Genomic DNA, 26,675 nt, shown 5'->3' on the forward strand with positions numbered 1-26,675 from the left:
AACTCGATGCACAATTAAGCTCTGGAATTCATTGCCAGAGAATGTGGTAAAGGCAGTTAACATAAATGGATTTAAAAAAGGTTTGGACAAGTTCCTGGAGGAGAAGTTCATGCATTGTTATTAATCAGATAGACTTGGGGAAAGCCACTATTGATCCCTGAACATTAGTAGCATGGGATCTGTATACTGTTTGGAATTCTCCCAAGTACTTACAAAATGGATTAGTCACTGTTGGAAACAGGATATTGGTCTTGATTGACCCTCAGTCTGACCCAATATAGCAATTCTGATGTTCTTATATAAACATTGTGGTATTGTGTATTCTGCTGCTGGTGACAGGAATAACTCATTTTGCTATCCTAAAAGAAGACTCCTTACACACAATGGTTTAATCAAAAGCAGTCAACTGCCAAAAATGCCATGTGAGAAAACTGAAATATAGCTTGAAATGGAGGCAAGCATGGTTTATAAGACAAAACAGAGCAGAAATATGCAGACAAAAATAAGAGATCCACTTTAGATGCTACCTGAGACATGTAAAATGGAAAGCTCTTTTTTAACATGCACTTTTCATTTAATGCCAAAATAACTGGAAATACTGTTAGCCAACAGTAAATACACATTTCAAAGGAAAAGCAAGTTTGCTTATCTTCAGTGCCAGTGCAAGAGGATTGGGCACCCTAGGCACCTTCTGCCTTGCGCTGTCCCCCCGCCCCCTTACTGGTCGCCCTCCCCCGTGGTCATAGCCCCCCCCAGTCGCAGAATCCCCCCCCCCCAGTTGCAGCCCCAACTCCTACCTCTCACGAGCGGCGGCAGCAAAGAGGAGTGGAGATTCGAATCCTCACTCCTCTTTGCCGCCACCGCTCGTGCCCCCTAATGGTCAGCTCCCTAGGCCCAGACCTAGCTCACCTAGTGCTTCTGCAGGTCCTGTGTACCTTAAGCGGTGTTTTCCGCAGATAGCAGGATGAATTAGCAATGATAAGTGGGTGATATCATCTGACAGCTAGTAGAGCTTTGAGCTCTACTGAGCATGTGTAGGAGGTCCCATGCAGGTTTTGCCTCAGGAGCCTTCTCGGTCAGTAATATTTTGGAAAGATGTGAAGATTTTTAGAAAACAGTTGAAAATGTTACTATACCAGACTCTTTTTAATGACTAATTTGTATTGTGTTGTTTATACGTATGTTGCATTGTACGTTACCCTGGACTATTGAATAGGAAATGGCAGGATATGAAATGTTTTAAATAAACGAGGACATAAAGGGAGAAGAACTCTGGCACAGAGAAGAAAGAACACCTGGAAGTGGAAGGTTGGTCAGAACCCAACAAGAGCAATTGCACGACCACATTTTGCTCCTTGATTTGGGAGACTGTGTCTTTGAGATTTTCGCTGAATAGATTGTCAACCAGTCAGGGAAAGTCTGACAACTTCTCGTGGTCATCATCCTGAATGTCACTAGTGCCCAGCCACACCATACAGATGTAGCCACAGTGCTGAGATGGTTTCATAGGAACTGTAAACCATGCATAGCAGGTGTCACTTGCTTCCTGCATCATCCAGAAATGGTTTTGGATACTGGCTGATGGATTCAGAAGATGAAACATAGGGTTTAAGTTGTATTGCACGATATAGAACTGATTATTAGTGATGTTAGCAGTCAACATAGAAAGACTTTCTTATCAAAAGTATCCAGGAGTCTGGGGTCTTTACCTGCAGATAAATTCAAGTAAGTTCATGACTTTTTTAACTTTCTTCAAAGCAGACTCCACAACGACCAATTAATATGGAAGCTGGACAATACCAAAGTGATGGTACTTCTGCATCTTGAACTTAATGTCTGTCTTTTTCATGAAGGGAGACAGGTAATTGGGGTCTCCCACATTTTCATATGCAGGTCATCCAGAATCTTGTGGCATGGCAGATGCCAGGTCAGACCATGGATCCAGAATCTGGAGGATCCCCAAGACTTTCACTCTTGGGTCCTTGTCTGTTTTGACTTGCACCCTAAGAACTTATCCCACCTTCTTCAAAAACCTCAAATAAGTCAGATCTTCTAGATCTTTCAAGAGCCTCATGATGATGATGAAGGTGAGTCTGGGGGTTGGCTTGATTGTTCCTGGGGGGTAGGCCCCTCAGCCGCCACCTCCGAATGACTAGACTCCACAGGGAGCAGGCGAGAAGAAGAAATGAGTAAAAGTAGTTTCACAGGAGTGTGTGGTCTGATGGGCAAAGCTGGGACTCCCTGTGGTGGTAGCATTGAAGCCATGCTGGAGAGTCACAGGAGAAAATCACCTTGAGGATCTGTGACAAGTGAGGCAAAGAAGGACTGTACCAAGCTCATTTTCTGATCAAGAGATTGCTTTGGTCTTTGGCTTGAAGTAGGATGTGGCACGTCTTCCTAAGAGACCAGAACTGGTTCCTGCTCAAGATGTGAAGATCTTGTAGAAGTGAGTGAGAGAACAGAAAAAATAAGGTCAGGCATCTCTAGCCAGTACTCTTTAGTTAGCCAGCATGCAACTGTGCTTGTTGAGAAGTCAATGCCGGAGCAGCCGATGCAGATTCCCTGTGCATCAAATGCTTAGATGACTAGGAAGAGGAGTTCCTGGAGTGCACTGACAGACTTTGCTTGGACGCCTTGGAAGATGGTGGTGCTTGGCGAGACTGATTTGAACTCTTGTACACTAACAAAACTGGCAACAGTAATATTGGAGCATCACCAGAGCCACTTGGTCTGACACCATGCATCGAGGAGCCCTGTGAAGGTGCACTGCGCTTTGAACATTGCACTAGTCTAGGATAGCTTCAAATGAGCCTGCACTGGAAGTGCGTCAGGCATCAGGCATATCTGGGCTGAGACGATGTTACATGCGTCATTGAGAATGAAGTGTGCATCAGTTGTCTGGCTGGAGCTGGAGGTCCAAGCGCTGGGAAAGTCGAAGTCAGAATGGTCCATGTCCAAGGTGCTATTGCATTGATCCTCAATGCATTATGTACCAGAGTAACCGTTTCTGCAGGGTTTGGAAAAAAAACAATTGCAGAGGCTCCTGAGGCAACACCTTCCCATGGTCAATGGAGCTAAAAGCTCTACTAGCTAGGAGAGATAGGTCTGTTCAGACCCACCGGATGACATCACCCACTTGTCATGGCGAATTCATTCTGATTTTTGATGGAAAAACTGACAAATAAGAAATTATGAGGTCCATATTTAATGCCACTTAGCCAGATAAGTTCTGACTTATCCATCTACCGGTAAGTGGCATATTTTAAATATTCGATTGCAGTCAGCAGCCACCAAATAGCCATATAAATACTTATAGCCATATAAATACTTATCAAGCTAAGTATTCATCCAGCTAAGTGGTGGGAGGGGAATGGGTGTTACAAGGAGGAGCAGAGTTAGCCAGATAAGTTATTTAGCTAACTCTAGTAGCCCCATAGACCTGTCCTAAAGTTAGCCAGTTAAACTTATCCGGCTAACTTTAGGATAGCTGAATATATAGGCTAAGTTAGCTGGATACGTTTATCTGGCTAACCTGCTGAGCCACACAGCGGCTGAATATGGACTGCTATATTTTTTAGGCATGATAATGAGTTATTGTATATGTGATTTCTATACATCCAAAGTCATACAATATATACACACAGAATAAATATCATTCAGTAAAGACCTATTAAAAGCCTCAGAAATTGTATAGGATCATTTAGAGTGCAATATAAATGATGATGTAATAAATATGACAATAGCACTACTACTATTCATTAACATATTTATTAAAGATGTTGTCCTTGCTTATCAAGTTTTCTTCATTCTTTGATGCTCTTGAGCTGAAAACCTTACTAAACCTTTGCTGACCACCATCTTTCCATTTTACTAGATTTATTTTATTTTTATTTATTTATTTAATTCTTTTATATACCGACCTTCATGACTATTGTCATATCAAATCGGTTTACATGGAACGTGGGGATAACACTCTTAACAACCATTTAACAATAGAGCAATCAGAGGAGGCAAAGTTACATTTAACAAGGAGATCAAACTTGGGAATTGAAGAAAAAGAAAGGAAAGAGAAAAACAACCATTAAGGGTATAAGAGGGCTTAGCAACGTATATTACAAGGTAGGCTTAAGTTGTAAAGTTCCTAAGCGGAACGATTATGGGAACGCTTGGTGAAATAGCCAGGTCTTGAGTTTTTTTCAAAATGTTTGTAGGCAGGGTTCCTGTCTGAGGTCTGGTGGCAAATTGTTCCAGATGGTGGGTCCTGCTATCGAGAATGCTCGTTCTTTGGTGGCGGAGAGGCATGTGGCTTAGGTTGAGGGGGCTTGCAGAGATCCTTTGTATATTTCTCTGATGGGTCTGGATGAGGTGTGGAGTTTGAGGGGGATCTGGAGGTCCAACGAGAGTTGTTTGTGGATAGTTTTGTGGATTATGGTGAGGGATTTGTATAAGATTCTGTAGTTTATTGATAGCCAATGCAGGTGCCGTAAGATGGGGGTGATGTGATCTCTGCGGTTTGTATTAGTCAAGACTCTAGCTGCTGCATTTTGGAGCATCTGTCATGGTTTTGTGGTGGAGAGAGGAAGCCCCAGAAGAAGTGTGTTACAGTAGTCGATCTTGGCAAAGAGCCAAGATCAACTTGGCTGTTTGATGCAGCATCCACCAATTTATTAAGTCATCCATTCAGCATGGTAAGAAATGCAACCCTGGAAGCTATAGAAACGGTGATTGACAGTCTACAAATTGTTACATAAAATAAAATAAATAAACACAAATAGAACTATTTGGTAAGCATGAGGAGGAGTCCCCATGGCGGACAGCAGTTTACCTTATAGAACTCCTGAACAGCTTGGCTGACAATGACAGACTCAGCCTGTATGCGGCCCACCAGATACATAATGTATTTATCAAACTCCACCACATTTTTAATGAAGCACATGGCGACATCATCATCAGTGTCACATTTCTTCAGCTCTGGGAAAAAGGTGCTGCAGGGACAAACAGGAAAAAAAAAGTTAGGCAGATACTGAGATCATCACGATGATAGGCAGCGGGTTGATATACAGGAGTTATATCCCTCCCAAACAATCAAAACAGCTATCTGTAACTGGACTTTCTTAGATGTATTTCATGGATGTATAAACTGTCGAGAGACTGCGTTGTCTGTTAAGTTAAAAAATGAAAATGAAAAAAATACTAGAAGAACCTGGATGGTCCAGTGGCAATGCTGAATGTTGACAATTCTGCATTTCGGGTCATCTTGCTGGGGGTGCAGTAGAGGCAACATTCACAGAAACAGGGAAGATATTGGCACATAAGGAACACTTGGCCCACTCAGTCTGTCTATTTTTGCCTGCCTACTGTATTAAAATTATTTTGGGGAGTTATTTTAGTTTTCTGGAAGAGCATTGTAGTGAAGGTAGGTTTAATAGTGGATCAAAGCAATCATCAATAAATTGATAAATGTGGGTTAATATATATGGCATAGCTAAGCATAAGACTTTTTGAATTGCATACTGGTTTTTTTTTTCCTTTTTCTCTTGCTCAATAACAGGCACTGACAGAAGAGCAAGGAACATACATGTTCTCTGTCGGATAGATAAGGCCACTGCTTAGTCAGGCAGAACCAGGATCTCTAATTAGCCAAAGCCTAACGAGCTACAGCTGGCCATAAATCTGGTCAGTTGTGAGTGCAAGTCAGAACACCTAAAACTGGTTGACTCTGGATTAGAGCCAGAAAATGAGAATTTAAGAAGCTGCAATTGACAATATTCTTTGGATGATCCATGGACAAGAGCGGGTAAATGTTGCTGTTGTAATCTGGTGTGGTTGAGGACCCTGGACCGTAATGAGAGTTGGTTGTAAATCTTCACTGATGGCAACTGTGCTGTTCGTACCTAGTACTGTGCATGTAAAACTGCCCCCCCCCAAAACCTGCCCCATCCCACAAACCTCACCCCGAGTTCATAATGCCCCTTCTTATAGTGGTATAAAAAGTTAACTTAAAAGTGACCCTCCACAGAAAAAAAAGTGTTAAAACCTGCATTGCTGTGTGTTATTTTATCACGTCCTCATTTCCATTTACTCTGCCCCACTTGAATACTAATTTTAAATTTGCATATGTATTTTGCGATGCGGTATTTATTGCGTGCGTTACAGCGTTATCGTGGGCATTAGGGCCCTAATGCGCACTATAACGCCCTAACGACCTGTTAGTGCAATACCACATCAACCCGGTAATCTGAAGCTTAAGATGGCCTCGCAATTATTAACAAAGTTATTCACACATCATCTGATTTACACTGTGGCAGATTCAAGTTTACCTACTTGGCATGGAAATTGCTGATGTCAGTGAAGTTTCTAAAGATGATGGATTTTTGGCTTGCTACAGGTACTGGGACATTTGGACAACTTTCGGTATAGCGAAGGTGGTGGCTCTGCAAGAACTGGAGGTCTTGGACAAACTCCTTTTCTGAGGCGAGCAGCTCCTGAATAATGATGCTGGAATAAAAAGCAGAAGAAAGATGAGCACATTAAATCAAGTGTTCACGGCCAGCTGCAGTGAGCTGGTAGGTTTACAAAGGACAAAAAATGTCTGTTAAAGTAGGTGTGCCTTGTGCTTGAAAAGGTTGGGAAACACTGACCTAACAACAGCAAACTGGATGTTGTTGACCATATAATACAGTTTTTTGGATATGCCCTGATCCAAGCTGTGAAATGCATTGAGTGCCTCATTTTCCTATGTACTAGCCACTATCTTTGTTCTGACATGCAAAGTCATTCAGTTGCTTTCAACAACATCTGCAACTGGATGGGGAAATTGCATGGAGCATGTGCAGATTGTTATGTCAGTGCAATCTAACAATAAGAAGCCAAAATCTCCTGCCCATATACCCATCCCATACCTCACTGCAAACTCTACATAACATTTATTAATCTTGGCTCCAATGAGGAGAATCCCTGGTCCAATTCTCCTGACTCATGGGCACATCTGAGCGTTGACAAGCCATTAAAGCTTCTATGGAGCTCCCAGGGTTCCTTCCACAGGGAGAAAGATAAGCTTTCAAGGCCCCTAGGCTCTGCATTTATTCTGTACAAACTACTCAGTCAGACAAAGTTAGTGTTGTTCTAAAATAAAGTTTACTGACGTACTTGAAAAATGTGGACAACATGGAAAATAGTACACTTTCTTCTAGTGCAATCCATACAGAAAAGGAAAAACAAAAATATCCTAACACACTGTCAATGGTTTCATAGTCACATAATACGCAGACTATCGGGATTTCTCCTGTCCTGCCCCTAGCAGGATAGACTTCTGAGATACTCCCAATACTGAGACTTTCCATATTAATATCTGAATAAAGGCTACAGATTTTCTCAGAGTTCCTGCTGCTTTGCTGTGTTGATGTCTTATGACCTGAAGAACTGAAAAATGAAATTGGTAATTTGTAAACTATCATTAAAATCGTCTATGGTACCTGAAGACTGAAGGTTTTAAAGAGGGTCAAGGTGTGATCCAGAAAACTATAAACCAGTGAGTCTGATATTTGTGCCAGAAAAAAATGGCCTTTCCTACTCCACCATCAAACCCCTCCAAATACTACAGAATGCCACTGCAAGGATAATCATGAACGCACGCAAATCAGACCACATAACCCCCATCCTCAAAGACCTCCACTGGCTCCCCATCCCATCACGTATCCTATTCAAAACTCTCACTATCATACACAAATCCATCCACATAAATAATTCCTCTTGGCTCAGTGAACTGCTCCGATCCACACAATCCACCCGCCCATTAGAGCAAATCTCAAAGGCACCTTACAAGTCCCACCCCTCAAGAAGGCCTGACTCACAGCAACAAGAAACTGTGCTCTCTCAATTGCTGGCCCAACTCACTGGAATGCCCTACCCACAAACCTCCGCCTGGAGCCTTGCCATACTAAATTCAGGAAAATGCTAAAGACTTGGCTCTTCCACCAGGCATTTCCAGACTAACTCTCACCCTCTTCTCCTGCTTCTCTGTTATCATTGACTCACTCCAAGTAATTTGCATCATGTAAATATGTAAATATGTTACCTCTCGAGTTATTGTTACTTCTCTAGTTCAATTTTCAGGCTCCCCCTAGAGCCTCCTGCCCTCGAGTTTCTACTGTTGTCCCTCTCCCACCCCTGTTCATTGTATTTTCCACCTACTGTTGAGATGTAAACCGATATGATGTGCATTCTAATGTCGGTATAGAAAAGCTGTTAAATAAATAAATAAATAAATAAATAAATAAATAAATAAATATATATTGTTGAACATATAGATAGGCATAGTTTAATGGGACAAAGCCAATAGATATAGCCAAGGGAAGTCTTACCTCATTAATCTGTTACATTTTTTGAGGGCAAAAATAAACATGTGAATAAATGTGAGCCAGTTATCTGGATTTCCAGAAAGCATTTGACAAAGTCCCACATGAGAGACTTCTTAGGAAATAAAAAAGTCATAGGATATGGGAATCTGATTAAACAATAGAAAACAGAGAGTAGGGCTAAATGGTAAATTTTCTCAATAGAGAAAGGTGAATAGTGGAGTGCCCCAGGGATTTATTCTTGGACCACTGCTTTTTTATATATTTATAAATGAACTGAAAATGGGAGCAACAATTGAAGTGATCAAATTTGCTGATGATACAAAATGATTCAAAGTTATTAAATCACAAGAGGATTGTGAGAAATTGCAAGAGCACCTTGCAAAACTGGGAGACTGGGTATGCAAATGGCAAATGAAATTTAATGTGGACAAGTGCAAAGTGATGCACTCAGGGAAGAGTAACCCAAATTATAGCTGCACACTGCAAGGTTCTACGTTGCCACCATTGAGGAAATAGATTTAGGTGTCATTGTTGATAATATATTGAAATGTTTAGCTCAGTGTGCAGCAGCAGTCAAGAAAGCAAATAAAATGCTAGGAATTATTAGAAAAGAAATAGAAAATAAAACATAGAATATCATAATGCCTCTGTATCACTCTATGGTGTGACATCATCTTGAGCATTGTGTGCATTTCTGGTCACCACATCTCAAAAAAAAAAAAAAAAGCAGAATTAGAAAAGGTAGAGAGAAGCACGACCAAAATGATAAAGGGGATGAAATGATTCTCCTATGAGGAAAGGTTAAAGAGTTTAGGACTCAACAGCTTGGAGCAGAGATGGCTAAGGGAGAATATAATACAGGTTTATAAAATATTGAGTAGAGTGGAACAAGTAAATGTTAATCAGTTGTTTACTCTTTCAGAGTACAAAGACCAGGGGACACACATTGAAGTTACTAAGTGATACATTTAAAACTAATAAAAGAAAACATTTTTTTATTCAATGCATAATTAAACTCTGGAATTCTTTGCCAGAGGATGTGGTGAAAGTTATTACTGCAGCTTTGTTTAAAAAAGGTTTGGACAAATTCCTGGAAGAAAAGTCCATAAACCATTAATGAAGTGTAGTTGCAGAAATCTACTGCTTATCCTGGGATAAGCAGCATGGGATATATTCTATTATTTATTAATTTGTAAAAAAACTTATATACCACAAATTACAACAGCAACTTAAAGAGTCTTTTAAATGGTTGTCTCTGATCAGAAGATAGATTGCGATGAGGGATATTTTCTGTAGAACTGTTCAGTTCCATGTTTTGCATGCCTTTTGGCAAAGTGTTGACAATCCTGTTCCTCCTTGTTTGCTTATGTAATACATTGAGAAGAAACCGAGTTGAAACGTAGAGGGGAAGCATCTGTAGCCATAAAATCTACTGAATTTGAGGAGGATGCAAATTTAGACCATGAAGAAGGTTTGTGGGTTGTGTCCTGTACACCATCTTAAAGAGCAGATGAGTTGTCTTGAAAGATTTATTCTGTGTGATAGCAGTTGTGAATGTTGATTCCATTGTCCTTTCAAGTATCATTATGGTTCTCTCATGTGGAGACGTGCTAAAGGTATGACATGCACTGTTGATGTCATGTGACCTAGCATCCTCATGCTCTTATGGCATTTAATTGATGGGTTTGATTCAGGTTTGATATTTGGAAACTTATGATGAAGCCTACTGATTGAAGAGCCTTGGTTGCCGCCTTGTTTTCTTGGGAGGTTCTGGACAATGAGCCAGTTATCTAAATAGGAGAACACTAATTCACTGTTGTTCCTGACGTGGGCAGAAACGACTGCAAGACATTTGGCATGCATTCTTGGGGCTGCTTCCAGGACAAACAGCTGAAACACAATGCTGATGGCTGCTCTTCTGCTATCTTGTATCTCAGCTATATATTTATTTGGTTTACCTTCCGCTTTTCAGGCACTTTAAAGATGATTATGTTCAAGTACTGTAGGCTGTTTATATTATAAAATGTTTTTGTACACCATTCTGTGCAGCCTTACTGGGCTAGGGAGGTAGTTTATACAAATGTTGAAATAAATAAATAAATAAATGTATTAATAAATTAAAATAAGCACACACAGACTAAATTGAAGGAAACAAAATGGCAGAGGGATGGCATTTCTTTCATCTTAAACTGTGCATATTGGAACATAAAGCCTACTATAGCATTACTTTAGCTGTTCTTTTACACTAAAGTTTCCATCAGTGTGCGCAATGGTAATGTTAACTCTTTAAAAGTTATGGAAATCCACAGTTGTCCCAGAAGTTGCCACAGAAACCCATTGGGGTAACAGAGACTTCAGTGTTTTGCAGGGGCTTTTATGTTCACAGCCCTCATGCGACTTTCGTACAAAACAGGTTTCAATGCATTTTATTATAGTTTAAGACATTACTTTTGCAGTTTACAACAGGTTATGGAGTGGCTTCCAAACTCATTCAGCATAAGTGTCAGATGAGGACTGATATTCTGATTACTTTGATCTCAATGTCTTTCACTGATTTATGGATATTCATTTCATTACTAAATATAGAAATGTGATTGTAAAAAAAAGACCTTGACTGCCAAGAGCAATGGAAAATCCTTGCTGGCTTCTGAATATTAGTCATGATGGGATCTTCTGAGAACCTCCTCCATTGTTCCCCCAGAAATTTTTTGCACCCACAAGGAATGGAAAATTAAGGAGCACAGCTTCTCTTCATGTTTTCAAACAGAATAATGCAGTACACAACATTTTTACCAGCATCGCCACATCGCTACTTTAACTTGATTTACAAGCAACATTCTTGCTTAAACAGAGTATCTTAAGAATATAAGAACATGCCTATACTGGTCAGACCAAGGGTCCATCAAGCCCAGCATCCCGTCCCCAAAAGTGGCCAATCCAGGCCACAAGAACCTGGCAATTACCCAAACACTAAGAAGATCCCATGCTACTGATACAATTAATAGCAGTGGCTATTCCCTAAGTAAATTTGATTAATAGCCGATAATGGACTTCTCCTCCAAGAACTTATCCAAACCTTTTTTGAACCCAGCTACACTAACTGCACTAACCACATCCTCTGGCAACAAATTCCAGAGCTTTATTGTGCATTGAGTGAAAAAGAATTTTCTCCAATTAGTCTTAAATGTACTACCTAGTAACTTAATAGCATGTCCCCCTAGTCTTTTTTAGGTCCATAATTAGCACCATATTTAGTGTGAATTAAAAATTCTGCCACGGTCAGCAGCCTCCACTTAGCCAGATAAACACTTATCCAGCTGATTATTTATCCGGCTAAGTGGCGGGAAGAGAATGGGACTAACGGGGGAGGGAGGGAGGGGGAAAGGTGAGTTAGCCGGATAAGTTATTCAGCTGGTTGGCTCATAGACCTCTTCTAAAGTTAGCTGGATATACTTACCCTGCTAACTTTAAGATAGCTAGATATCAGTGGCTACATCACTGAATATATAGGATAAGTTAATTTGGTTAATATGTTGAGCTGCACAGTAGCTGAATATGGATCTCTGTACTTTTTGAAAGAGTAAACAACGAATTCACATTTACCCATTATATTCAACTAATGGTTTTATAGACCTCTATCATATCCTCCTCAGCCGCCTCTTCTTCCAAAGCTAAGCATTGGTGAGGCAGGTTTTTTTTTAAAATTCTACAATCAAGACATTCACGAGGCTGCATCATTTTATTATCCACTGTCTTTTAAAAACCTTATTACTGATCAGCAAATGCTCACCTCAGTTTCTTTTTGTATTCATCCCCTGAGACAGACTCTCCTGGGAACTCTGGGGCATCTCCTGCTCCCCATTCAGGTGACAGCTAAAGCACACAGGAGAACAATGAGTTTCTCTACAATATGCAGTCAAGTTACTCATGTTTATTTTTACAAAATAAATATGATTGCTGTAGCAGCTAGTAATTATTTGGAGAAGGTGGTTAAAATACTATTCTTCAAGTCAACAGAAACCCAGAAGTAGGGGTTTCAATCCCCTCACTATTAACTCTATCTCCAGTATTAGGTAAATCACGTTATCATCCTGTGTTTGCATGTAACCAAACCAACTGTATATGAGTAATAGTTATTATAAGAAATCTTCCTTACATCATCCTCCTTCTGAAAGCTGTCATGCAGTCTAGGCATTAGAAATGAACTGACAAGCTGTTGATTGTACACATCCTGCACAAGAAGGCTTGAAGTTGAAGTGTGAACTTTGGAAAGTGTTCCAGCCCAGGAGTTCCCATACTCAATCCTTAGGATCCAAGCTTGCTTTTCAGAATGACAAACTATGCAAACAAACCTGGTTCTTAGACCAAATATATGCAAATACAGTTCATGAATATTTATGATCCCCCTAAACTCAAGCCTGTGAGGGTCCCATGAATCAAGACTGCAAAACCACTTAGGCGACAATATCAATCAGAATAATTATTATTTTACTAGCTGACTGACCAAAAGAAATCACAAGGGAAGCCCAAGAAACAATGTCTCTGCTCTGAGTGATCCTGCCCCCTAGGAACCGTAACAATCTAGGAAACCGTGCTTCAGGAGTGCTCACTGAAAAGCAAAGTTTGGGAAACTGACTCTGCTACCCAAGAAATCCCGCCCTGAGGATGTAAGCTTGAAGAAACACTCCTTTCCATCTGCTATCCTAGAAAAACTACAACCTGTCTGACAACTGCAAGCTCACAACTCAAGAAGGGAACTAGAAGAGTCACTTGCTGTGTTGTTACAAGCAGTGGAATAAAAACTGAATTCACCTTTGCCTGTTGTAACTGAGTCTTGTGTCTTTCAGCCACCACAGTCCCCCATATCTCTCTATTATATCATTTTTTTTGAAAGGTTTGCCTCCCCGATTTGTTTTGCTTTAATGCTAAAATTAGCATTCTTACTGGTGGCATATAAATGTTACAAATTAACCTTACATCCATTTTCTTGGTCTGTTGTTACATATGACTTGCAGTTTCTCTTTATATCAGCTCTATGAATGCAATCTGATTATTAATGTCATTGCTTGAGGGAGGGAACTTAGTAGCCCTGAATGCTAGCATCTTGAAGCATATATCAACCATATAAAGGTATAATCTCTGGTCAATCACTTTGCTTTAGCTAGCTTTGTTTCCAGTGGTCTGGTCCAATAATCTCTGTTTGCTGCATATTCAGTATCTTAATATAGTCCTTATTAAGGACTATAATTTATTTAACTGAGAATAAGAAGACTAGTAGTTAGACGCTAGCAGCCCACTGGAGAGAGTTAACACTGAATGCCTGAAATGAAATACCAGAATAGATGGATTATAAATTGCTTTGTTTGCTTGTTTCTTTTTGTCTATAGGAAACCTTAACAAATAGTGTAGGAAACAAGGAAGTAATAAAAACGTACATTTTCCAATAAACAGTAATGAGGCAACTTTCACTTCAAGCCCATTTTCAAAGTAATACTCCATGCAGAGTTCCCTCTGTAAATGGGGCTGGCCACGGGAACAGGACACCACCCTCAGCAGGTACAATTGTACCTACTTTAAAAGTGCAAACGTACTTGCAACAAAACAGGCATGGAACTTTCAAAATGAAAGCCCTACGCATACCATCTCTCTCCCGACCTATTCCCCACCCCTTTTACTCGCATGGGTGGGGGTGGTGTAATTTTCAGCCAATCCTGTCTCCATCTGCTAGAAGGGGGAGTAAACCCATGTGTCTGGACTGGTGTAGCAGAACAATAAGGATTAGCTATTTACCCAAGGAAAAAAGCTTTGAAAATTGTCCTCTAGAAGCAGACTACATATTACCTTCAACCTCTTGTCCAAGTAAGCTGGAGGTACCCATCCTTGCCTCGAAGGGCTGGATTTGGTAGGTTTGGTCCTGACCAACCACTTAAGGAGATGAGCTGAGTCAAGGACTTCCACGTACTGTCCTTCTTTCAAGGTAATGGCTTCTCTGTCAGCTCCAACAGGCGTGTAATCAGCCATGACCATGTAGATATCAAATATCTGCGGATGGAAAGAATTAAGACATTCACAGTAGAATAACGCTCGTCTTTGAGAAAGTTTACAAAATTTCAGTCATAAACTGAATTTATGTTTATTCAGATATTGCACACACCAGCAGATATCCTGAACTCCTTAACACTGCCATGCTAAAGTCTATTTAACAGTAGCAGAGATTTAATTCTGCACTCATTTCACTCAAATTCACTTTGTTCAATGTATTTCCATACTTGGAGTAAAGGCCATCTAATCTCTCTGTCAGGAAACAGGCTTCATAGTTTCTAGACTCTACAGGTGGAGAATAACGCATTTCCACTTTGTAAATTTAAAATGTATAAACTGCCTTTCCTAATTGCAAACCAGACCAAGCAATGTACAGTTTAAGGTACCTAAAACAAGCTGTAACAGAACTGACAATGCAATGTACACACAGCAAAATAAAATCTAAAAAAATAATAAAACAAGCAGTAAGGCAGATATAACAGAGCAAACCAAGGGATCTATTTATCCATTCACACATTTTTGTGCATACTAATAAGCTTATAACTAACCTAATCAAATAATGCAGCTTATGAAAACATTTGCAAGCCATGATATTTCAGTAGAAATTATGTACAGTTCAGGAATTGTAGCTTAATTTCCCACAGCTGCCTCGGGTCATTAATGCATGTCTGGAGGCACCCACGGCCTAGCCTTAAAGAGACCACTTGGCTCCGAGAACACCCCCCCCCCCCCCCGATGTTGGAAAAACCCTGGTCTGCTTAGACCCCAGCCCCACCCTCTGCCACCCTTGCAGGAGGTTTGTAGTTGAGGAAAGGTAAAAAAAAACAAACCCCAAAACATTTTTAATAGCAGGCAAAAGCCTTGCCCCCTGTCCCCCAACCCCTCTTCATAGAAATATTTGGCCCCCATAGACCAGGAGCCTGGACCCCTGCCCCCAGCACTAGCTCACCTCCCGGACTCTCCTTTTGTAGAAAGCACAAGGTCCTGGTGGTCCAGTGGATCACCCATCCCCCACCACTCCAGACCTCCCTCTTATAGAAAAAAGCTTCCCTGGTGGTCTAGTGGTCCCAGACCCCCACTCCCCACACTAGCATATCCTAAATCCCCCCCCCCACCCCCCGCTTGAAAAAAAGTGCAGTGGGAGCTTGGAGCACCCGCTAGTATACTGGCCCAGATGACGGCAATTTTCCAAAAGAATGCCGCCTGGCCATTTCCCAAGATCATAGGGAGTTTTCCTGGTCCCCCACTGCATCACCGATGACCTTTTTTCAAGTAAGGGGGGTTGGGTGCCTGGGACCATTGGACTAGCAGGAATGTTTTTTTCTGTAACGAGAGTCTTGGGGTTGGGTGGACCACTGGACCATCAGGGCCTTCTGTCTTCCAGAAAGGAGGAGTCCAGGGTGTGGGCTAGGGGAGGGGAGGGGGACCCAGATCCTGGTCTCCAGGGGCCGGAGTTTTCTGTGAAGGGTGGGACTGGAGGTGGGGCCTTTGCCTTCCATTAAAAGTGCTTTAATTGTTTACCTTTCCTCAACTACAGGTGGCGAGAGAGGGGAGAAGGGGGACTAAGCAGACCTCCAAGGGTTTTTCCAACTCATGGGGGTGGGGGGAGGGTGTTTCTCAGGGCCAAGCAGCCCCATTAAACGATGGCTGCCCCACAGTCCCAGGCCACCATTGTGCAGTGTTTGGGGGTTGCTTTCGCTGTATTTTTCCCTGCAGGAAAATACCGTAGGATTCATCAAGCAGCGGGGTGAGTCACCAGGCTGCTGAGTCATTTACCGTGACTTGGCAAATTCTGTGTGGTATGGTAAAAACACTGCAGCTTAGTGAAAGAGGCCGCTAGATTGTAAGCCCCCTGAGGATAGAGAAAGACCACTAGTACTTGAATGTAATCTGCTTGAAATTTCACAAAATGCAGAAAGTAAATAAAAAAAAATATCAAGTTGGGTACATGTTTCTATATTAGAGTGTGCACGTAAACATGAATGTTGGTACAAATCGGCAGGAGAGATATTTGAATTACGCTACCTGTAAAGTCATTTCTAACATGCAATAATGTCATTTTAAGACACTGTAAAATGTTTCCATTTTTTCAGAAAGCATTTTTCTAAAACTCCTAACTAGTAAACCCCCTTTCTATCCTTCCTTCCAACCCAGATGGTGTCTCTTGTCTCATCATAGAGTGACTTGACATTTTGATAGGTTTGTTTGGAGGTTTCTTGGATTACAACAGTTTCATTTTACCTTTTAATTTGTAGCGCTATAGTTTTGTCAGGTCTTGTAGAGTTATTACCATGATTTGTATGGAGCATACCATATGTAAGCAGCACTATATAGAGACACATAATATACACAAGTATATCTCCTTCTGATACCTCTCCTCTGGAATCACCATCCTCTGACTCTGAGGAGGACTCTACTGCTATAGATGAAGGCCTGGACCTGCCATGGCGTGGAGAGGCAGATGGGGTCTTCGATTCGTCATCACTATCCACTCCAGGAGCTCCTGGGACCCGGAGCGAGGCTGTAATCAAACATAATGTAACTGTGAACATGTTTGATCGCAAAGAACAATTCAGTTAGCAAAAATACAAGACTGTCTGTTTTTCAGGATTTGGAGTTTTAAGTTTAATTTCTCACCTTTTCCAAATCCGAGCTCAATGCAAATTAAAATTCAGATACTATAGTTATTTCCCTGCCCAACAGGACTTACAATCTAAATTGGTATTTGAAGCAATGGAGGACAAATGCCTGGACCTGACCCTAGCCTCAAACTTGGACCGTGCCTTGTCTGCCGTCAGCCCCCAACTTTTGGACTGCCTTCGGATCCTGCCTTGCTTCCTGAATTTTCTAAGTCCTGCCAGCCATCGGAACCCGAAGGCCCAACCTGTGGGGAAGGCAGCTGTTTCAGGTGAAGCCTTAGCCTGGCCCGTATCAAAGTACGTTCCCCTGCTGTCCTTACAGTAGCAGATTGATGAGGCAAGACTTCTCTTGGCTAAATGACAAAGTGCCAAGGGAATATCTTTGAAGTGTCTTTGGCATTGGGGAAAGCCACAGGTATGTGCAGCCCATTGCAGTATGCCACTGCGACTGACAAATGTAACAATACCCCCGTCCTAAGCCCCCTCCCCAGACTTCTTGTCTTTGGTACATCTTTACCATCTATGGACTTGGGAAGTTTGACTTTAGTTCCAGGGATTCTTTGGTTTTTGGGTGGACATGATGCAACATCTACTGGCTAATTCTCTTCTGCAGGCAAGAATACTTCGGAGAGAGAAGAGTATGACTTATGGGTTCCAGAATCATCGTGTTGAATGAGGACAGCCCTTGCCTTCTTGGTGGTGGCCTCTACCTCCACAATGAAAGGCTTCAAAAATTTTGGACAGTCAGTAGATTTGGAAGGCACCAAGGCTTTAGGTTGTTGCTCATAGCATAGGTCAGTAAGCGATGTATACTGAAGCCACTGTAACCAGAGTGGTATAGTGCTGTTGGCAAGAGGAACCCCAATGCATAATCTGCAACTTAAGGCAATCAATTGAAGGCTGGTGGAGTCTGAGTCCAAGAATGAGAATTGACTGCTTTAGGTACCACATAGAATTCAATGTTTTCTTGGTGTGAACCAATCTGCATAGTGATGAGCAAGGTAGCCAAGGTCATGCAGCCAGACAGAGGGTCACCATATACTGAAGAAATGGTGAGAGGTGCATTCACGGTGATGGTAGATCAGCTATACTGGTGCAGCAGCGATTCCTGAATAAAATTGCCCCCGGTTCCAGAATCAAGTTGGCCCTCGGCCCTCACAGTGTGTTCCTCAATGGCAAGACATACTGGTATCACTGGCTGTGGGGAGGGGGCCGGATGGCTTAGCATTGTCATCCCGATCATGGCCCCCATTACTAGGATTTCCTGGCTTTTCGGGGCAGCGGCTCATATAATGCCCCTGCGCAGCACAACAGAGACAGAGATTATGCTGCCTTCGCCTTTGCTTCTCATCTTGTGAGAGCCAAGTTCTCCCCAACTGCATGGGTTATTAGGAAGCGACCGAAGGCTCTGTGGCAGGGATTCTGGGGTACTGGAAATCAGGAGCCAAACGAGGACATCAGTGAAATGTCTTCCTCTCCTGAGCCTGTTCCTGGAACCAAAGTCCACCCGGATAGCCAGGGCAAAGAGTGCTTCCAGAGAGAGAGGAAGGTCTCAGCGAGAAAACTCATCTTTAATTCTCCCAGCTAGACCTTGCCAGAAAATGGCTGAATTGTATCCATATGCATCTATCAGGGCACTATCCTGTGAAAATTTACAAATCTGGTAGGAAGCTCTCTTGCTGAGATCAGGGGCGGCTCAAGGCAATTTGCCGCCTGAGGCGAGGGAGGAGATGGTGCCCCCACACCCTGTCCCCTCTCCCTCCACTCCCTCCACTCCCTGCTCTCCCCACCCCCATCCTTCCTCCCTTCATCCGCTGCCAGGCTGGCCTCCGGCGGTGGCGACGTTCCCCCTCACTCCTCCATACCACCGGCCTGACCTCCAGCGGTGGCTGGCGGCGGCATCCCTCTTCCATGCCACTGGACTGGCCTCTGGTGGCGGCACAAGGCAGCGACCTGCTTCTTTTCTGCCACCGGCCTGGGTCGGCAGCCGTGGCAGGGGCAGGCAGGGCGAGGCGGACGCCACAGTGGCGTTCTGAGAGCGGCATTTTTTGCCTCCTCAAAATCCTGCCGCCTGAAGTGGCCGCCTCACCCTGCCTCATTGTGGAACTGCCCCTAGCTGAGATGCAAACACTCCTTCCATATTTCAACCAAATCCATCCATGTACCAGGAGAATAGGGCCATCATGATTTGGTAAGAATGGGAGGGAACAGGAGTGTAAAAAATAAGAAGAGGAAACATGCCTTTATTAACTAAATTATCCCTAGCTTTTCCTTTAGGTTAGAAGTTAGTTCTTGGCAGACCATCCCCTGTAGACTTCCCCTCTGAGTTCAGGCTGGATTGGTCAGAAATCTCTCTTAAAAGGCAGCTCTGCACGTGGAGCATTGTGGCATTTTTGAGTTGCAGTTTGAGAGTGTTTTTACGTTCTCCCCATCCTTTGTCCCCATGGCCCGAAACAGGGGAAGTGTCATTTTTAGTTGGAGTTTAAGGAAGCAGGAGGTTTTTTTCTTAGTGATCCCCATTGTTGGGCCCTGTTCTAATACTAAAGGAAGCAGTTTTGTGCTGTGGAGCACTGAGAGTAGAAGAGATTTTTTTGGTGGTGACATTTCTCAATTCTGGGCACCCAGCTCAATATCAAAGAAGAGACTCTGCCCTTGCCAGCGCCTCGCCGATCTGGAAGGGAATGTCTTAGAGGAGAAAAGAGGAAGTCTGAAGATTTTAAAAGAGTTTTGCTGAGATTTTGTTTTTTTGAGGCCTGCTCCTGTCTGAGGAGGATGTTACACCTGCTTTGGGAGGTCAGGAAGTTGCTGTGACTCCCTCCATCCTATAAAAGAAGGGACAGCAGAGACCTGCTAAGGTATTGAGAGAGAGGAGAATTATTTTTTTAATAGAGTTTTCTTCGTATTGTTTTAGGAGAATTCGTTTAACCACTAGTTCTTACCCACTTTGAAGGTGAGAGAGATTGCTGGATTTTTGATACATCTTTGGACTTTTCCACCAGAAATCCACTGGAGCTTTTACTAGGGATGTGAATTGTTTTTGAACGATTAAAATTATCGTCAGATAATTTTAAAATCGTCCAAAATCGTTAGAGTGCACGATACAATACAAATGCCCCTGATTTATCGTCACCCCGAACCTTTAAAACAAATCCCCCACCCTCCCGAACCCCCCCAAAATGTTTTAAATTACCTGGGGTCCAGTGGGGGGGGGGGGTCCCGACGCGATCTCCATCTCTCTGGCCACTGCTGCGTTGAGAAATGGCGCCGGTGGCCCTTTGCCCTTATCATGTGACAGGGCAAAGGTAGCGCCGGCGCCATTTTGGTTCCTGACTCCCGATGTCACGCGTGCAGGAGATCGCCCCCGGACCCTCGCTGGACCCCCAGGGACTTTTGGCCCGCTTGGGGGGGTCTCCTGACCCCCACAAGACTTGCCAAAATTCCAGCGGGGGTCCGGGAGCGACCTCCTGCACGCGGGCCGTATTGCCAATCTTCAAAATGGCGCCGGCGCTACCTTTGCCTTCACTATGTCATACGGGCGACGGTCGCCCGTATGACATAGTGAGGGCAAAGGTAGCGCCGGCGCCATTTTGAAGATTGGCAATAATGGGCCGTATTGCCAATCTTCAAAATGGCGCCGGCGCTACCTTTGCCCTCACTATGTCATATGGGCGACGGTCGCCCGAATGACATAGTGAGGGCAAAGGTAGCGCCGGCGCCATTTTGAAGATTGGCAATACGGCCCTGTATTGCCAATGGCGCCGGCACTACCTTTGTCTTCACTATGTCATACGGGCGACCGTCGCCCGTATGACATAGTGAGGGCAAAGGTAGCGCCGGCGCCATTTTGAAGATTGGCAATATGGCCCGCGTGCAGGAGGTCGCTCTCGGACCCCCGCTGGACTTTTGGCAAGTCTTGTGGGGGTCAGGAGACCCCCCCAAGCTGGCCAAAAGTCCCTGGGGGTCCAGCGGGGGTCCGGGGGCGATCTCCTGCACGCGTGACGTCGGGAGTCAGGAACCAAAATGGCGCCGGCGCTACATTTGCCCTGTCACATGATAAGGGCAAAGGGCCACCGGCGCCATTGCTCTTAACACAGTCGTGGGCAGAGAGAGTGAGATCGCGCCGGGACCCCCCCTCCCCCCCACTGGACCCCAGGTAATTTAAAACATTTTGGGGGGGTTTGGGAGGGTGGGGGATTTGTTTTAAAGGTTCGGGGTGGGTTTTAGGGTTTTTTTGGTGTGCCGGTTTTCCCGCCCTCCCCCGATTTACGATTTTTAACGATTTAAAAAAAAAAACAAAACACGACGATAAGATTTACCTCCCCCCCCAGCCAAAATCGATCGTTAAGACGATCGATCACACGATTCACACCCCTAGCTTTTACCATTAGAGAGAGAGAGAAAAGATCCTAGTGGAACACACTCAGGAGTGTGAGGTTTTCCTAGTGCTCGCCCCCTAAAAGGGACACTGACTCAGCGAATAGAACTGAGAAAGAGGTATGAAGATTATCTGGAAAAGTTTTATTGTGAATTGGACCTTATATATATTTGGTCACTGTAAAATTTTGTTGACCGGCCAATCAGAGTGTCCAGCATGTTTTTTCAGTGCTAAATGTGAACCAAAAGAGAGCCAAGGAAGTGAGAGATTGTGAGTGGATCCCTATCCTCGTGGGCCTAGGACCCCGGAGGTTTATTTCCTCCCTGCCAGAATGAACCCTGGCACCCCGATGGCCTTCAGTGAACTGTGTGGAGAGAAAGGTGAGGGACGAAGAGGTCTGGGTACGGAAGTGGCTCCGAGGACAACTGTGTGCCCCTGCATTCCAGTAGATCCCCCAAAGAGGGGGTTTCACACCTGTGTTATGCAAGATATGTATACTTCTCCAACTTGTGTGTGGGGAGGAGGGGGGTTTGACTCAGCTGTTTCCTCCTGTTCTTTTGTGCTTCCAGGTCAACTGAAACCTGCATCTACTAGGTTATGGCACCATCAGCCTTCATTTGCAGTTACCTAGAATTTTCCTTTCATTTATAATCTTTCCCCTCCCCCCTCCATCTAGCCTAACCATCACAGTAACAATTCTTGGCATGAGGTGACAGATTGTGGCTCCTTCCAGATCACCGTTCAGTTGCACCCAAAGTCTGGCCATTGGGACTCTACTTCCCACTCCTCCCACAGTGCCCAAAGGTTGTGAACCTGCCTCCACAGCATTTCTAACCCCAGACAGTCCAAGATTTAGAAGCTAGGCTTAGGGATTCAATATGGACTCTTAGTCTAACCGTGCCACAGAGACAGTGTCTAAAAATCTGATGTCCAGAGAGTCCCTTTATAGGTACAGTGACTGCACACGGGCCCAAAAAAAAATATTCTGAGTTCTAGAATTTTAAGTCTTATTATATCATTTAGCTCAAATTAAACACCACAAAATCAATGTCCCTGAATAGAAAGTGTGCTAACAAAACATATACTTTTGGATAATTTCCAGCTTTATGCTTTGTAATGATTTCTGGAAGAAGTTGAATGAAACTTCTATGACCTAACGTCAAAAAAATATAATTTAGCAAAAGTAATAGAAATGAGTATTAATAATTAAAGTATGTTACCTTTCAACTCCCCAGAGAAAAACACACACACAAGGAAACATTCTCTATGGGTGTCTTTCCAAACTCGGTGTGTGTATTTGTATTACTGCCCTATATTTCTCCTGGTACACTGAATTTCTAACTTTTTGACCAAGTGCTTACCTTGCGAGATCTTGGCGGACACCATTTCTGTGATGTGGGAAGTCAGTTTCTGAAAGAATTCGTCTGTTCCCACATCAGCCAAAGAAACATGAGGCCTGGGTCCTTCTTGACCAGCCCTTGCTTCTGGAATCCCTCCTGCAGAAAGAAGGACATGCCCAAACTAAAATAAGTAACATCTGAAAACCCAGCCTACCAATACCATAACAGGACTTTGAATGGAAATATTAGATATTCTCAAATTTGCAGATACTTCTAAGACAAAATGGACCTTGATGTTGTGGTACTGCTGCGGAGCTACAGATTTGGGCTCAGTTCTCTTCCTCATTGGATATTTGGATATTTATTGGTGATTGAGGTTTTTCATGCATGGAGTCCCTAGGTACTGCTGATGGTCACATGTTGCATGGGCAACCAATGTTGGCACAGCCATGGTATTGAGTAGAGTTTTACCTTCTTGCCCTTGATCAGCTAGGGGACTTAAATTGTGGAGAGTAGATAGGAATGGTTCAGACAATGGGTGAAGAGAAAATAAAATAAATTGAACTGAATTTTGCAGTCAAGAATTTACAAGTTCATAGAGGACCATAAAATAAGACTTATCCAGTCTTGGCAACTCTTGTTCCTGAGTTCTAAGGATTCAGTTATGCTCATGCTCAAGGATCTTTATGCCAAATAAGAAGGTAGAAGCAATGGACTTTCAAACACTCTTCTTTATACAAAATTAGCAGAATAGGCCCTCACAAATTGAAATGACAGGTGGACATGGCTTCAGCACAAATCTTGCTGTCTCTCTTCAAGTACTCTTTTAGTGCATGAGTTTCCCTGCTCCAAGCTGTCTAGCAACTACGCCGCCTAATCTAACCAACAAACTTCCCTGCACTGTTGTCTGCTAAGGCTTGGGTCTCATAAGATTGCCATCTGGCTCCATGTTGCAAGGAACAGGCTAATCCAGTCTTGGCTTTACCCCACTGCACACAGATTCTCTCTTTTAAGGCAGTGCATCATGCACAGGTTAGGGCAAGACACTTCTCCATTGTGCGCCAAATTTTGATATAAGCTGCCTGTTGATATCAGACAAGAAACAAACTATGTGACTTTTCATAAGAAGCTGAAGACTTGGCTTTTTCCCAAGGATAAAATGGGTTAAGTGCAAAGTTGCTGGCATGAAAGGTGGTAGTTCAATATGGTAGTCTCTGGCTTTGGTGGAATATTGGGGGACGGTGGATGGTATTTTTGTTTTTAATGTATTGGTTTTTATTGTAATTTTTTTATGTTTACTGTATTTTTTGTGATCAATTGTACACTGCTTTGATTGATCTTTGGTTGGAATTGCAACAAAATAAATAATAAATAATAAATAATAGTTCTCATTCTCCCATTCATTTATCTAAGAAAATCAGAACCACAAGTCCCTGCATACAGTGGGGCCAGGTGGCAACCCTAGCCTCTCAGGATACTGTGTTGCTGTGTGCTGGGGCCTAGGCTGCCTGCCACTCCACCGCATTCCCCCACACCACTCTATACTGAGACAGGGCTCCCCACTATGCTGCTGTACTATCCCGGTCAATGGCAGACCGGGCGTACTGCCCCTGCCTCAATGCATACTGACATCACATGCCCATGCACACATTGACATTACACTGCATGCATGGCATGTAAATATGCAGAGAGGCAAGGCCAAGTATGTGCACACAGTGGAAGCCAAGGCAGAAAAATGTCACCCACACCCACACACAACAACTTTTCATATTTATAGGTGTGATGGGGCTATATCAGTCACTAACAGGGGATGTGGTTCGTGCAGTTAGTGTAGCTGGGTTTAAAAAAGGTTTGGATAAATTCTTGAAGGAGAAGTCCATTACCTGCTATTTATCAAGTTGACTTAGAAAATAACCACCACTATTACTAACATCAGTAGCATGGGATATAATTAGATTTTGGGTACGTGCCAGGTACTTGTAGCCTGGATTGGCCACTGTTGGAAACAGGATGCTGGGCTTGATGGACCCTTGGTTTGACCCAGTATGGCATGTTCTTATGTTCTTATCCCTATGTAATTTTTCTATCTAGGGGCAGTAGGAGGGGTTTTGATGTTGTTGATTCTTCCCATAGCTATAATCCCACCTTTTTGGGAGATAGGTTATTTTGGGTATATAGTCTGCTTGGAGCATGTCCAGTGCTTCAGTGGGAAGGCGATAGAGGAAGAGACAGGAGTCAAAGCTAGAGATTCCTCCGGGATCTCAAAGCTGAGAGGCCTGGAGAGCAAGAGATTTCCCCAAGATCTCAAACAGGGTGGTTGGAGAGCCAGAGATTATGCCTGGATCTCACAAAAGGCCATTCAAGCATTTGGCAAAGAGGTTTTGAGGAAGAAAATTTGAGAAGATTTTTGGATTTTGACTGACCAGTGTCTGAGGGAAGGGCATACCCCCAGTATCCCAAAAGACTGGGACAGAGATCTATACATTCGACCAGTTAACAGATTGGGTGAAGAAAAGGATGTAGACTTTTGAGCCACTAACTCAAGAGGCTTGTATTTTTGATAGCTGACTTATGTTGAAGATTTTTGCTTGTTAGAACCCAGTTTGGATATTTTTGCTTGGGGATTTTTCAGATTAGTTCATGCCTGAACTGGAACTACACTCTAGTTATCCCACTCTCACTGATGAGGATAATTTCAATCAGGACGAAGGTGCAAGAGCCAGAAGAGAAATAAATAAGAGTAAGGATGGACAGAGAAACCATTTGCTTTTTTGTTGGTCATTGGATGTATACTGATTCTTATTTTTGTCATTTTGACTTAGATCCTCTTCTTAAAGTTACAATAAATACTATCTTTTATTTGAACACCAACTACAGACTCCAGTGTTTTCATTGAGTTTTACCAAAAGTATGGAAATGCTGGGCATGAATGGACCCTTTTGTGATTCCTAGTTTTCCCTATATTGCTAATTTTGGCTTCCCAGTTTTTATTTTTCACTATTTGGTACTTTCTGGAAATTGTCAATATAGAGTGTGAAGTGGTCACGGAGATAGTGGTAGACAGTGCCAGGGGCCAGAAGGCCCTAGGAGTGCCTCAGGTCCTGAAACTGGACCCGAAGCACTCCTAGTCAAGGATATTGCACAGAAACAGGGCACTGACTACATAGGAGAGGATCGGATACTATTGTTTTCATTTTCAGATATTCAAGGCTACTTCCAAATGTTTTCCCACAAATTCCAAGAAGAACTTGCATTCCTGCCTGGAATGCTGCAGTACCACCCCTACTTTGCATTGTAGATATATTTTCTGAGAAGAATGGTTAGGAATAAAATGTTCTGTATATAAGAAATCTTGAATGGAAGAAATGGATCTAAATAACAGACATAAACATATCAATCTCTTCAAAGCGCTATCTTAAAATAATCATGTGTATGCAATAGGTCTGCTTACATTTTTCACATTATAAGATGCAGATGGGGGAGTTACTTAGTGAACTTCTAAAAGAAAACCATAACTTTCAGTGATCACCATGCTTCAGAAGAGATGAAGAGCAAATTGGCTTAAAAAGCTTTTCCCCAAATGTGAGAGCAGGGAGAATGACCCCTCCTCCCAAATCCCCTTATGCCTCTGATGCATCCCAAAGCTGTCCATCCCTAGCAATCTAGGAGCATAATCGGGTCATATTTTAAAGAAAGCTAAAGGAAAGATTAATAATTATTTGTATATAAAATTATGTATACCATATGCAAATTTATTATAAACCATAACTTAAGATCTTGCTAGAACACTAGACACTTATATCCCTTGAGTAGAGTTGGATAGCCCTCGTCTATACTCTCATTGTTTCAATCTCCTACATTTTAAGGCAAAGCAGCTCTCAGTTCCCTCCTTTCTACTCTGTCAACTGAACACTCCTAA

The 26,675-nt window shown here is 42.8% G+C and overlaps 1 protein-coding gene across 11 annotated transcripts in view; it reads right to left on the reverse strand.

Annotated features, from left to right (window-relative positions):
• OBSCN (obscurin, cytoskeletal calmodulin and titin-interacting RhoGEF) overlaps window positions 1–26,675 on the reverse strand; it is a 745,212-nt gene that overhangs the window by 225,182 nt on the left and 493,355 nt on the right. For all 11 annotated transcript variants that reach the window (XM_029588301.1, XM_029588307.1, XM_029588308.1 and 8 more), the window contains 6 exons: window positions 22,778–22,912; window positions 16,775–16,923; window positions 14,202–14,402; window positions 12,151–12,233; window positions 6,325–6,498; window positions 4,826–4,985 (listed from right to left, as the gene is read on the reverse strand). In XM_029588301.1, the coding sequence (XP_029444161.1) occupies window positions 4,826–4,985; window positions 6,325–6,498; window positions 12,151–12,233; window positions 14,202–14,402; window positions 16,775–16,923; window positions 22,778–22,912 (902 nt within the window). The remainder of the gene's footprint in view (window positions 1–4,825; window positions 4,986–6,324; window positions 6,499–12,150; window positions 12,234–14,201; window positions 14,403–16,774; window positions 16,924–22,777; window positions 22,913–26,675) is intronic.

The sequence above is a fragment of the Rhinatrema bivittatum genome, chromosome 2, assembly GCF_901001135.1.
Source record: "Rhinatrema bivittatum chromosome 2, aRhiBiv1.1, whole genome shotgun sequence".
Taxonomy (NCBI): Eukaryota; Metazoa; Chordata; class Amphibia; order Gymnophiona; family Rhinatrematidae; genus Rhinatrema; species Rhinatrema bivittatum.